The sequence below is a fragment of the Necator americanus genome, chromosome X, assembly GCF_031761385.1.
Source record: "Necator americanus strain Aroian chromosome X, whole genome shotgun sequence".
In the NCBI taxonomy this organism is placed as follows: domain Eukaryota; kingdom Metazoa; phylum Nematoda; class Chromadorea; order Rhabditida; family Ancylostomatidae; genus Necator; species Necator americanus.
The window spans coordinates 17,579,537-17,593,287 of record NC_087376.1 but is presented as its reverse complement, the minus strand read 5'-3'; the positions used below and the strand labels follow the sequence as shown (position 1 = coordinate 17,593,287).

The 13,751-nt window shown below is 44.2% G+C and overlaps 4 protein-coding genes across 5 annotated transcripts in view; 2 read left to right on the top strand and 2 right to left on the bottom strand.

Annotated features, from left to right (window-relative positions):
* Window positions 1-13,751, bottom strand: part of RB195_023830 (uncharacterized protein) — a gene marked incomplete at both ends in the record, with an annotated part of 33,907 nt that overhangs the window by 4,724 nt on the left and 15,432 nt on the right. For both annotated transcript variants that reach the window (XM_064211394.1, XM_064211395.1), the window contains one exon: window positions 4,780-4,941. In XM_064211394.1, the coding sequence (XP_064067275.1) occupies window positions 4,780-4,941 (162 nt within the window). The remainder of the gene's footprint in view (window positions 1-4,779; window positions 4,942-13,751) is intronic.
* Window positions 2,073-2,369, bottom strand: RB195_023833 (uncharacterized protein; the record flags this gene model as incomplete). Its single annotated transcript, XM_064211398.1, has 1 exon — window positions 2,073-2,369. One exon carries the CDS (start codon window positions 2,367-2,369, stop codon window positions 2,073-2,075), a length of 297 nt encoding a protein of 98 aa, XP_064067279.1.
* RB195_023832 (uncharacterized protein) lies at window positions 12,472-12,753 on the top strand (the record flags this gene model as incomplete). Its single annotated transcript, XM_064211397.1, has 1 exon — window positions 12,472-12,753. The coding sequence occupies one exon, from the start codon at window positions 12,472-12,474 to the stop codon at window positions 12,751-12,753; it is 282 nt and encodes a 93-aa protein (XP_064067278.1).
* RB195_023831 (uncharacterized protein) lies at window positions 13,057-13,404 on the top strand (the record flags this gene model as incomplete). The annotated part of the gene is made up of 1 exon (XM_064211396.1): window positions 13,057-13,404. One exon carries the CDS (start codon window positions 13,057-13,059, stop codon window positions 13,402-13,404), a length of 348 nt encoding a protein of 115 aa, XP_064067277.1.

Here is a 13,751-nt window from a genome sequence, read left to right as displayed (position 1 = left end):
CAACCGTTCGTAAGAAGAGGTGAGCGAGTGGGTTCTGCGCGATATCTACCGCAATGTCTGAAAAACGTCGTCTCGTTAATAGGACTTCCACTCGAGTTCCTTCAAAGGGAAGTACTCTGTGAGAGGAGAAGCCTTTTGACTACTTCAAGGCGCGATAGGCACAAGTAGCTCTATTAGTGGTGTCCGCTCAAAGAAGTCGAAAGAGAACGAACAGAGTCAAATGTTTCTCCGAAGGACATAGTGAGGAACTCTGGAATCCATCGAATCAGTGGGCTTCTTATTTCGCGTGGTATCCATTCGCTCACTGCTCTCCTCCAATGGTTGTCATTGAAACGCAACACGTGTCCGACCCACATAATTTCAGTTTTCTTGGTATCTGCGGTGGCGTCTCTGACTTTTGGTTGCTTACATAGGATAGAACTTCAAAATTTCTCTTTTACTTTAGTTCTACTCTACCTTTTCCATTTTTTTTCCATTCCATTCTTCTGAGCGCTCAATTACAACGTTTTTTCCTTTTGCTCGCAAAGCGCACGCGTACCTGAAACCTACGCGAAAACAGGAAGAACGGTGAAGCTAAAGAGATGAGCAAGGAATTGGATGTTCTCGAGGTTCTCTAAATTGATCGGATCCTCCTTCGTAGCTAGGAGTCAGGTCATTCATAATGTTTATTTCTTAGTCATACATAGGTTGCCCATGCGGATACATTCTTTTCGTTGAGCATGAAGGCGTTACCCGAGATCCATCTCTTTTTCGTGAACATCGTTTCTTGCGTTTTCAACTCAGCACAACTCTTTCGTAACGTATCGTTGGATTTGTCCACTATTTGTTCCGCTTGGTTTGTAATTGGGTTACAAGTACGATTTTATTCGCAAAAACGGTGTAACAGGTAACCATCAACATTCGCGATCATATTACCCCGTTCCAATCTATGCACTTCATGTAAAGAGTCAGTGAACATTTTCAGTAAGTTTATGTCATCTTGTTGAACCATTCTTTTCGTGTATGTGACGAAATATAGAATTGTCAATAAAATATGGAATCCTTATAGAATTGCAAAACCCCACTCATGACGTTATCTATTTAGTAGGAGCTCCAAGGTCTTCGTAATCGCTTCTGTCTCTACTGAGTCAGGAACTTTTTTCAAGAGAAAATTAGAAACATCGGCATCTAATACTCTCGCGACAACGGGTTTTGGAACAGTGCATATGGATCGCTGAATCCTCTTTAGAGTTCTTTTTGCTCGTAGGACAGATCTAGCGTCATCCAGTGTCTTTACAATTTTGATTAAGATCACTCTCTGAAAAGCTTGTAGGTGACAAACAGGAAGCAGAGAAAGGTATTGGTGAGGCACAAGGCTTCTTAGACTTCACATCTGATCATACCGGGTTTCGATGTAAGAAAACTCCTTAACGATTTGATATCATGTCAGAATTAAGGAATGATGACCTCTGGAAAGCACTCTATACACAAAACCAGCCTTACGTGGAGATTCTGGACTTTCCACACCTTAATTTAATGCAAAGATGAAGAGTTGTCGAAAATGTTCCGTATTGTCTATCTGACACTCCATAAATACAAGCACTAATCGACTTCAAGATCAAAACTTCCTTGCAGAACAAGAAATTCTCTACCAAGCATCACAAAATATTTAGCTACTGCTTTTTTGTGCGCTTTTTTTAGTTTAAAAGACTTCACGACTCACTTCTTAATCCATTACAAAGGCGCAAATAAAAAGTGCCTCACTCAACATCTTCTGTCTTAGTATAGTTGGCTGAAATTACATGCAGATTTTTTACATGAAATCCAATACAAAAATGTGAAGCACTATGACGCTTTGCGCCAGTTTGAGAGATATCAAATGTTATTACTGCCACAAGTCTGCCAATATAGATGGTATTAAATTAGACTTGTAATAAAGAGTTGAACCCATCTTACTAAGGAGTAGGTTCTTTCGCGACACTGCTTCATTGCGCAATTTTTTTGGAAGCATGTTTCAACACAGAGATCACAAGCTCTTATGATAACCCTGCTGCTGTCACTTTGACTTACTTGACTTAATCGGCGGACGGATGTTACGGCTTAACGCGGCTATCTGCATCTCCGCCGGGGTGTGTCGTCCTTGAACACAGCTCTGCCCAACCTTCTCGATCTTCTGCGAGAGCTTGCACAGAATCTTCCCATTCGTCGCTACTCCATAAGCAGCGGAACTTTACTTCTCGACTGAACTGTTTGTCAACACCAAATGTCCTAAGGTCTTTCTTCACCACTCCTGTCCGGAACCTTCTTTTACGACCAGGGGCCCTTTTCCATTCAGGATTTGGAAGCATCCTCAAGACAACTTGGACAAGACGATCAGGCGGTCTTCTCATAACGTGACCAAAGAAGCGAAGACTGTTTTCCGTGACTACTTCAGAAGGTCAGACGAGATGTTGACGTTTCACGTGTCATCCGCCGCTACAACGTCCACTTCTGAGAAAAGTTCTTCTTTACGGTACACCATTTAGTTCTTCTTTACACCATTCATGTAGCCTAACAGTCATCTTAACAGCTTTCTCTTCATGCAAAAAAGCTTCTCCACTGCCCGTCGACGGCGCTGCCCAACTCTCCGATCCATCATGATAGGGCGTTGGCGATAAACCACAGACACCTAGTCAATGGGTCAAATGCCGAATTAACTTCAGCGCATCTTTCCTGAATATCTCTCTCGTAGCTCGTTTTCCAGCATACAGTCCGAGTAACAGAACTCATCCACGAGTTCGGTAGGTTGTCCGTCTATCCTGATTCCCGGTGATTGTCTTAAAGAAACCCATATCTGCTTGCATTTATCAGTGCAGGATCGCAATCCGTAGGCTGCAGCTAATTTCGATACATGGTTAAAAGCTTGTTGTAATTTCACGCTACTAGAAGCCAATACTACTGCACATCGCCGGCGTACCCGAGATCCATCAAGAGACGAGCAGACGGTGCTAAATTAATATCGGCGGGACACTGCTCAACTCTTTGTTCTTGCTACCATATTGATGACGGCAGAGTTGAAGAGAACAAGTACCGCTACATCCAATTGTCTCACTCCAGTTTCACTTCGAACGTTGTAGTACATCCGGCTGGTGTTCGAACAGCAGCAGTTGTTCTTCCGTTCATGTCGTTTCTAAGGCGTACGAATGTTCATGGAACTCCGCTGGCGCAAAGCGCATTGAGAAAATGGGCTCTAAAAGGAGAATCAAAAACGGCTTCGAAACCTAAAAAAGGAAGCTGTACAGACTTCGAATACCACTGCCACACTTCAATCACTCTCCTTACAATAAGAACCTGATCAGTCATCAATCGAGTTGGAAAAAAGCCTTCTTGTTCGTCGCGGGTGGTTTTTTCGTGATGTCGGATTAGCCGCTCCGGGATGATCCGCTTCATAACCTCGAACATCACACGCAACAATAATATTCCTCGTTAATTCCCGGGTACCGTGACGGATAGCTTCTTGCAAAGAGGAACTATGATAGCGTGTCTCCACGAGTCAGGTATCCTTTCGTCAACCATATTGAAAAAATGACCTTCGTCATCTCACGAATCCAAGAGGATGGAAGGGATTCCGCTAATTTGATCGTCTGCGCGAGATTTTCCATTCTTCATTTTGCTCTTTCCTGACCGCGGTGTATTTCCGTCTTTGAGCGTACACGAGTTCAGGGACTGACGGCGCTTGTCGACTCAGCAAAATGTTGAAATGTTCCCTACAGATGGGCTGGTTGTCTCTCCGACAGCGACTCCGTTAGCAGTGTTTAGGGCATGCGAACACCTCCTCATTTTCCCGGTATAGTGTCTCTGCAGAGTGAAGGGTTTTTTTTTTCCAGGTTCTTGTCCTCCCATGCCTTCTCAACTTCCTCCGCTCTTGACGTCCATTTGTTCTCACGGAACCGAATGCGACTTCCCACAAAGCTCTAGATTTTCAGATAACCGAGAAGGGGATGTTTCCCGTGAAAATGTAGTCGAAATGTGGTTTAAGAATATTTATCTTCAGCTGGAGCTGCTCTTCAGAGGTTAAAATGGTTTACTTTTGTCACGTACGCTGATTTCGTCAATGATTCCTTTCAAATGTGAAAGCAGTGACGAGATTAGTCGGCATGCAAAGGTTAGCCAACCAACTGCCGTTCTCCTGTGTTTGATGCGTGTGAAAGAACCATTTTCCAAGCACATCGGACTGTTGTTCAAGTCCCATCTTTGCATTTACATCAATTCTGGCAGTTACCGCCTGCTGGGTTAGTATCTTGGATATCAACGTATTGATGTAATCGTAAAACGCCTTCTTCTTGTGGTCGTCTGCGGTCTCCGTAGGTGCGTGAGCACTTACGATCCTGAGTTTGAGTCCTCCGCGGGTCCGCAATCGTACAAGCCCATCTTGACGACTTTGATGAGTAATCCTCCACCAGGTTTTTTGATGTTTATTTTGATTTGCTTATGCCATCCATACAGAAAAAATGGGACACGGCAAAACTGAAATTAAAAGAGCGCAATTAGGAATAAAGAGAAAATGAGAGGGATATATTCGATTACTTTTGTTTACAAACCACACTGAAAGTAGTCAAGAGTTGATTGATGGTCTGAGAGGCCAGGAATTGTTTGTCTAATTTCACCAATTCTTGTTTCTAAGAATAGGAAGAATAGAAAATAGAACGAAAATAGAAACGAAGCAGAATACTCTGCTCTGCAACAAATTGACCTTTTAACCAAATCAGCCTTCATTAATGAGTTGGAATGTAAAAAGTCTGCTCTGAAAGTATTCCTTACGTCGCATGCAAATTGCTGCAGGCCCCCAATATTTATTGGACCTTCCTCAGTGGCATGGAGATTGCACGAGCCAACGCAGAGATCGGAAGTTGGGCAGATCATCCCACACGTAAGACCAAGAGGATTATCACTCAGTATCTGACGAGCTGCTCCGTAGTAATTCTGGAAATGATCTTTGAGTAAAATCTTTGCCGCCTGGAGTCCTCCGAGTATTACGCATTTGTTGATGAAGCAGTATTTAGGAATCTTAGAAATAAAATCTAGATCCATCAAGAATCACTAGAGTGGTACAGCACCTTAGCTGACTTCCTAGGAATCCTTCCAGTATTATAGCACGGGCTGCCTGCCAGCATTTTTAGCATTTATTAAAATCACATTTGTGTCACCGTGCACCATGCGTTTCCCATTTCTCAGCTTATTTGTTTTCAAGCATACAACAATCTTTGATATTTTTGTCACTCTTACCATCTACATAATAAAGCCTCGCTATATTGAGTCAGACGATGACCTCAACAGTTTGAACGGAACAGAAGGAAAGGACCGGTACTGTCTTAAAGCTTAGTTCCCATCTTTATGTGATGTTTTGAATAGCATAGTTGAAGTTTCAGGTTATATGGAATCGTTTTACCAAAGAACACGCATTTTTTGAATAAGCTCTAAAATACTAGTTGCAGTTGCAAATGCCAGTTGTTTTGATGCAGCATATTACGAAAATGGCGATGTTAGGATCCCTTCACAGGGTTTTAATTGTAGATTACGAGTATGACCGCGATCACGCTCAATCCCCTCAATTGTTCTGCAAATGGTGTGGGAAACGGTTTTGTCGATCGATTTTACCTATGAGACAGCTAACAACATTTCACGTATGCGAGTGCAGGCATATGTGCGACGGACCAGCGAACGGAAGACCATTGATGCCCGCTATCTACATCCCTCATCCTATCTTTTTGTATGCTGTTTCTAAAGACGACATCGCCCAAGTCAAAACGAAAGAAGAGAGGAGGGCAGAGTGATGAAAAGTTTTGCTAGGCTTTCGATCTTGCCATCTTTATTTCCTTCATTCGTCATCTTATTTGCTGTTTTATTGTCAACCAGACTGAACGTCAGGCTAAAGCCGGACTTCAGATATTTTGGGTGTTCTCTTCGCTCCCCTTCACCGTTGAATTAATCAAGATTAATCAAAAATTAATAGTAATGACATTTTCTCCGAAATCAGAGTTCTATTTTTTCAACAACTTTCTTTTTCACTATAAACAAAGGCGGAAGATTTCATACTTTTCTTTCAAAACCCGTCAATTCTACATTTCGAGAAAATTCCAACTTCACCTTCAAACACTCCTTCAATACCAACATAATAAAGACACAATTTGAAAGTATGAATCGAAGTATGAGTTTTCTTCCTGTTTTCCCCAAACAGTTATCACATAATGTCATCACAAAACAAATTTAACATGACGAGGACGACATCATTGCGCTAATAAAGATAAGGTTCTACGTGAGATCATATGAACGACTTGCTACTATTTAAACTGCCGTTTGCATACGTGTTTCCACTTTCTGAGGAAGAGACGTTACTATGCTGAGGGAAATGTGCAAAGAGGTAGACGCGCAGAGGTGTCGTAGAGGTGAAAAGCAACATGGACAGTGGCCACGGACATGAAGCGGTTTTACCTTTTGCAACATCCACACGGAGTTACTGCGTGATATGACTGCACCAAGCCATCTATAGCTATCTGACGGCGGCGCACCATTTCGACGCCGATGGACCCGCCACACCCCCATTTCCCGCTCTACAACCACAACGCACCATTTCGACGCCATTGGACCCGTTCCACCCCATTTTATAGTTGTCTGGCACCGGCGCACCAATTCGACGCCGTTGGACCCGTCGCAACCCTTGGAATTTCGTTTCACAGAGCAGCATATCTAGGGAGGGGAGAGTATCGCGGAACCTCTGCGACCTTACAACGCTCAGTTAACTTTGAACTTTTCACGACGTCCTTTAAAGATTATAAAGGATGCAGCGTCCTTTAAATTCTCTTTCTGTTCAGGGAACATATTCCGTTAGATTCTCAGTATTAGGGAGACGGGCCCATTCCTTCGTACTTTTCCTAACATTAGTTTATTTTGTTGTTTTTTTTTGTTCGTATATTTATGTTACGTCATTATGTTTGTATTTCTATATGGTTTAATTATCCAAGTTTGAGGTACCACTATACAAAGTATTAACGAACACTGTTGAAGGCGTGTAGCAGAAGGAAGTTCGCAAAAATTCTGTTTATGGTGCATCAGCCCACTACGTTCCCGACGCTTGAATCCGCAGGTACAGACTTGAATCGAGTTACTGTTCAATAATTTTTTGTAACTTCGCAGTGCGCAGACGATCTTGAGCACGTTAGACTTCCTGTGTCGCAGATTTCTCCGAGTTGACAGCGTTTTACCTATTCGTTTCTACGTAAACATCAATTTTTCCACCTTTTCACGACGATTTTCCCCTTTTTTTTCTTTCCTTCACTCCTCTACTTCGATAGTCTGGCGGATCATCAGTTACGCAGACGACGCAAACGACAGTCAGCATTAACTCGCGAGTAACTTGACACGCGTCGGATATCAAGTGTTCCACATTTAATTGTTGACGTAAGGGAAAAGATGTCAGGCCCTGTTACACTACGCTCACTTTTAACGCTTAATTATCTTATGTAGACCGAGTTTGAAAAGATTACCCACAAGCTCATCATCTATCCTGAATGTGATTTAACAATGGGCTTTTGACTCGATACTGCAATAGCTTGGCACGGCTGCTTGACGAACAATCTTCAACGCAGCCAGATGAGGTTTGCATGAACCAAACAACAGTACAAAAACTCCGCAGAACCTCCTTTAAACTGTCGGCAATGATACGGCTCGTCACAGATGCCTTAAATAACTTCACGACCGCAATGGATGATCTTCAGGAACCACTTACGGAAGAAAACGATGAGCAAGTAACGCAGTATTTAGACAAAGCTCACGCGGTGCTGGAGCGGGCGTAAGAACGAATAATCAACGTAGAGGGACAACTATTAGGATCCGGACAGGAGGAAACATCAATAGTACAAACGGCAGCTGCAGTGCAAATTCCGAAAATCCCAACGATACCTGTACCGACGTTCACAGGGAAAGTCTGGAAATTTTCAAATTTCTGGACACTGTCCGAGGGTAATGTGCACCAGCAACCTTTGACGAGACTTCAGAAATTCAACTCGTCAACACCCTGAGAGGAGAAGCCCGAGAACTCATACGTCGTTACCCCATCATTGATTCAAATTACGATCACGTAGTTGACCTCTTACACTCCAAATACGGCAATGAGTCCGCTCTCATCGGGAATCTACAATCGCATTTGCAAACGGCAAAAGCCGAATCAGGGAGCATCAAAGCACAGAGACGTCTTCTGGAAGCGATCATTCCTATCGTTACGCAGCTGCAAAAACTAACGGTCAACCTCGACGGATCCTACCTCTCGCAGAAAATCCTTGGTTCTCAACCACTTTGCAGCGTCAAGCATTTTAAGAGTACGTTTTGTAGAATACGCAAGAAAGCGATTGGAATATGGGTCACACGCTGTCAATCCTTGACAATCATATTTCCACCGAAGAAAAAATCAGTGGAATGGTAGATAGAAATGATCGAGTGAGTACAGCATCCACTCATCAATCGGAAATCTATGAGGATTCTCAAAACATTTCGCCATCAGCATCGCAGCATCGCAGCAACGTTGTATGTTTTGCAACTCCAACGCACATAATTCAGTTGATTGGAATCGAATGTCAAGCTCATCAGATCGACGGACATTCCTGCTAAATAACAACAGATGCTTGAATTGACCCATGACCCAGAAACCGCCTCGAGGCGAGGCAGTGCCGACGCTGCAACAACCTCAGAAGCTACACGCAGTCACCTCTAAACTGAACAGACAGAAACCGGAAAAGAAGATAACTCGAGTCAATCCCGTGCAGATGCATACCACGGACTCAACATCATCTACGAACCACAACAGTACGTCAAACCGCAGAACGTGATAGTGACAGTCATCATGTCCTGCTACTAACCGGTGGAGCAAAGGTTCGGGATGAACCACACTAGTTAGGAAGGTGGAGATCCTCTTCGACACCGGAGCCGACCAGTCATTCATCAGCCAACTTGCGGACGACTTGGGACTGGAGTGTACAAAACCTCAAGAGTTCCTAATGTACACATTCGGCACAGACAAACCCACACCACCATGCTGTGGGACAACGCAGCTAGAGCTTTAGGATAATGACGGGATAAGGTACGCAGGGCGACTCTGCACAACTCCGGTATTCAAGTAAAAACTACAATTAGGCTGTTTAAGAGCTGGACCCTATATATAGAGTAGTGTTCTAAAGCACATCGTAAGAACTAAAACGGTTCGTGCGCCTTCTTACGGCTTCTCGAATCATTTTCAACTGATCATTCCATTCTGCTACCACAGCCATCTCATTACCGATCTCCTCCAAATGGGTTATGCATCTCTTGAGATTCATGCAAAGTATTTTTATGGTTAGTCCGTCATTTTTTCCATAATCTTCCCGACCCATCCATGTATAACTTTCGATACGTATTCTCCAGATGTCCAAGATGAGAAAAGCTACTCTCAATTTGGAACTGCATTACAAATTGATGAGTGAGATGATAGGTGCACTATGGGGTCGAAGCGACTTGAAGCACTGTGCTTTTGCGTAAGTGGCTGCGCTCGCAGCACCGCGGTGGAGAAAGCAGTTGGAATCGAAATGGGACTTTTGTGAATTGCAGCGAGGAACAACTGGTGCTAACAATGGTCCTCCCTTGATCCTAATCGCTACTTTACCATGTATCATGTAGTTTCCACCTTACTACGTAGAAGACGTCGCTGCATAACTATATGATTGATAAATAACGTAGACGTAGCTATGACAATTACCCATGTTTATGGATAGCAAACGCTTAAAGAAGTGTAGAGCAAAGGGTGAACACGAATAAACACGAGAGGGGGATGGGGGGAGGGGGCATGATCAAGCGTGATGACGGGACACGACCCGACAGTTCTCGGTTGCTGCCGATTCAAAATATTGGAAACACATGCGTTTCGAAAATGAAAAATCGAAAATGAGCCGAGGAACAAGTGGGGAATGAGACAGTCGATGTTAACAGGAGCGAAGAAATACCGAGCAAAGAAATACCGAAGAAAAAGAAAATTTCTTGGAACGTTTTCGAAATATTGGTTTGAAATATTTTCATTTCTATTCTATTCTATTTATTATTCTTTAATCTATGGAACACCTTCAAATACTGACTAAAGGACATAGTACGACGAAAAAAAGAGAAGAGTCAAGTGCATAGGGTGCATAGGTCGAATTACAGAGGAACGTCGAAAAAAAGAACGAGAGAATCAACATTTTGTACCTACACTATGATAACGGGACAACGCAGGTTCGACACCCGGGTGAGTCAAATTTTTGTAAAACAGTTGGGAACTTGAAATCACCTCTAAAAACTGGAGAACTTAGTTTTGTGTAATCTACAGCAGTTTAATTCCAAACCGCTCTTTTCTTAATTAATTTGATGACCCGGTCTGTTCTCGTGTTTTTTGACAACAGCGCATGACGAAATCACAACGAATACAGGAACGCACCAAAATTGTCTGCCAAAGACTCGTTGTTGTCTTTGTATGCGTCAAGTTATTATAGCACTGATTACGGTATTCATTATATCGGGAGGAACGTGTGTAGCGCGGTGAAAAGAGGTTTTGCTACGACTGTGGTCCTCGGTTCGAAATCGCGCCAATCCAACCCATTCATTTCTACGATATTGATAAATTGGTCCAGGATTTGTTTGGGAGGACAAAATCACTGACTCAATACATCGGCTGGACACAGCAAGTCACTGTTTGTACCGCATACACGTTTGTGTTCCGCAAACGACTCTAAATTGAAATCAAATGCGTTGGCGCATCCCAAAAAGGCAAACAAAACACTTTGTTCGTTATCCCTTATGCACCATATCGCAATCGCATACGGGTTCGAGAGTTCTGCAGGGAACTGCTAGTCCTACAACAACCTTGTCTACATCATGAAATTATAAGATAAGTCATGATATCCGCTAATAAAAAGTTGTTCCGCTTTTACCACTGCTCACAAGCTCCAACAAATGACGAAAGAAAGGAATCATTAACGTCTGGCTCTGTTCCGATCTGGACTTTTTTCATATGATAGAGATTTGAAAGATAAAGGATAAAGTCACTGGCGTATCAGTCCTCTTGTTATGCGTCAACGTGTTTTACTGCAGTTCGTAATCGTTGAAGTTTTTGGAACGCATGTTGGCCTATACAATGACTTGTGGCGCCAGCCGATGATCAAGTCAGTGTCTTTTCCTCCCAGACAAGTCTTGTATCAAATTATCGATCCCAGAGGGATGAAGGACTTGGTTTGCACTGGAACGGCTTCGAACCATTGACCATGACTACAACGGACGTCTAACCGACTGCGCCACATCCGCCTCACGGCTCCACGGATCTCCCTCACTAGAGGGACCACAGCCGGTTAGTCGCGAGGATACGCGGCGCGCCTCCGGGTTGTGGATAGTGGGCTAATTGCGTATCAAAAGCGACCTCGTGCTTGCGCAGCGACGCCGGTGGAGTCAGGGAATGGACTCTCTGTTTCTGCCGAGACAGGACTGACTCATGACATCCTTGTATCTCGCACGTGTGTCGGGCCAAAAGCCTGCAATCAAGTGACTGGGAGGTCCAAAGGAGGCGGTTTGGGGTCCCCTCCAACAAATAAGTTCCACATGTCTACTCCTGGAGAACGCAACGTTCTTCCAAAAACTCATAGGACTAGAGGCTTGCAACCTTCCCATGGGTTTTAAAATTTTTTTGCACGTCACAGTAATAGAAAAGAGAGGAAATTCCGGAGAAAAGCTTGGTACGGTAGCACCCGGAAGGACGGGGTTGCAGGAGTCATATAGGCTACCGAAACGGAAAAGGACTAGGATGACGATCTGTATTTATAACGCACGTACGCTTGGATCGGGAGCGGCCATCGAAGATCTGGTGATGCAAGCCAAGAAGATTAAGTACGACGTCATCGGACTGACCGAGACGAGATGACGTCACACTCTCAACGGAGAAACAGGAGAGGAACTGTTCTTAGGAACATGCGACAGTAGAGGTGTTAGTGGAGTTGGCGTCCTCGTCAACACGAGTATGGCGAAGAACATCGACTCTTTCGAACAAGTTACGACCCAATACGGACGTCTGCGGATGAGAAGATGTAGTCCAACACCAGGTTTGACTGTCTTCGTCGCTTACGCTCCAACACCAAGCTACGAGGAAGAAGGAGTCGGAGTTCTTTGGAGAAATTCTTCCGAGAAGATCATTCTTTTTGCAAGGTCATAATTGGCGATTTCAACGCCTAGGTTGGCCCAAGAAGAATTCTCGGAAGAATTACGCCTGAGGAACTTTACATCGGGACCCACGGCTTACAATGGAATGAACAGAAGTAGAGGCTATCCGAGTTCATCATGACGACTTATACCATCCATGGGAACTCGCAATTCCAGGAGCCCTCCTCTCTACACTGAACGTGGGAGTCACCCGGTGGAGGGTGCCGTAATGAAATAGGCCACATCATCGTCAATAAAAGGTTCTGCCTGATGGACGTCGCTGTTGTGCCAAAGTTCTACACGGAGTCGGACCATCGCCTCCTACGAGGAAGATTTTCCTTCACAAGGAGAGCAGAGAAAGCCGCCAAGTTCAGAGAGCAAAATCTCAGAACTATTATTAACTGGAATCTCTTCGCTACGCTCCCCGGTTTTTGGGAAGATTCCGCAATGGACAACATCGACGAGGAATATGACCGGCTCGTTGAACACCTTCACGACAGCACGCAGAGGGCTAAGAGTTTCAAAACCTTTTGCAAGTTGTCGCTAAATTAGACTATCGACAAGTTTTTGAACTACCAAGAGACCTTAAAAAGAGAAACACAGAATTACTGGTTGAAGCTGCAGAGGTGGGAAAAAGCATCCGCTATGCCCATCGAGACTTCTCCAGTCGCAAGACGAGGATGACTGCTCTCCAAAACCCGAAGGGAACAACCATTGCATCGAGAAGGGGAATAGAAAAAACCATCTACGGCACCGGATTTCTTTGACAGCCACGTCCACTTGTCTCCTCACCATCTGACGGGAGACGGACATGTCATTCCAGAGAAAATCCCGTCCGAAAAACGAAATGCTATCATGTCGGTAAGAAATCGTACGGCACCTGTTCTCGATAGAATAAGATCAGAACACCTGAAGAACCTTCCGCCAGTACTCAGCGACACCCTTGCGAGGCTCTTTACACGTTACCTGTCCAAATGCAAGGTTCCCAAACAGTGGAAGACCAACAAGACTGTGTTGTTGTATAAAAAAGGAGATCCACATGACATCGGCAACTATCACCTTAACTTTGACTCAGTTGAGACTGAATCGGTCATGGAGGCCTTGGACAACCAAGGTGTCCCCACTCAGTACATAAAGGTACTTCGAGTTGTACAGCAACTTTACGACCGGAATTTCGCCATTCTACAAGAATATTATCATTGACATGAAGAGAGGAGTCCGCCGGGGTGATACAATCTCACCCAAAATATTCACGACCACACTCGAGAACGCAATGCGAAAGTTGGAATGGGACGACATAGTAGTGAAGGTTGATGGTCGGCGGCTACAACATTTGCGCTTTGCTGATGATATCGCACTGATAACACCTAGCATCAGTCATGCGGAACGAATGATGACGTCTCGGATCTCTGAGTCTCGGATGCCCCATTCACGCTCAACGGAACAAACATATCCGAATGCAGCAGTTACGTTTATCTGGGTCGGGAATTGAACATGATGAAAGACCTGACCACCGAGCTGGGCAGAAAGAAACTAGCGGCTTGCGAAGT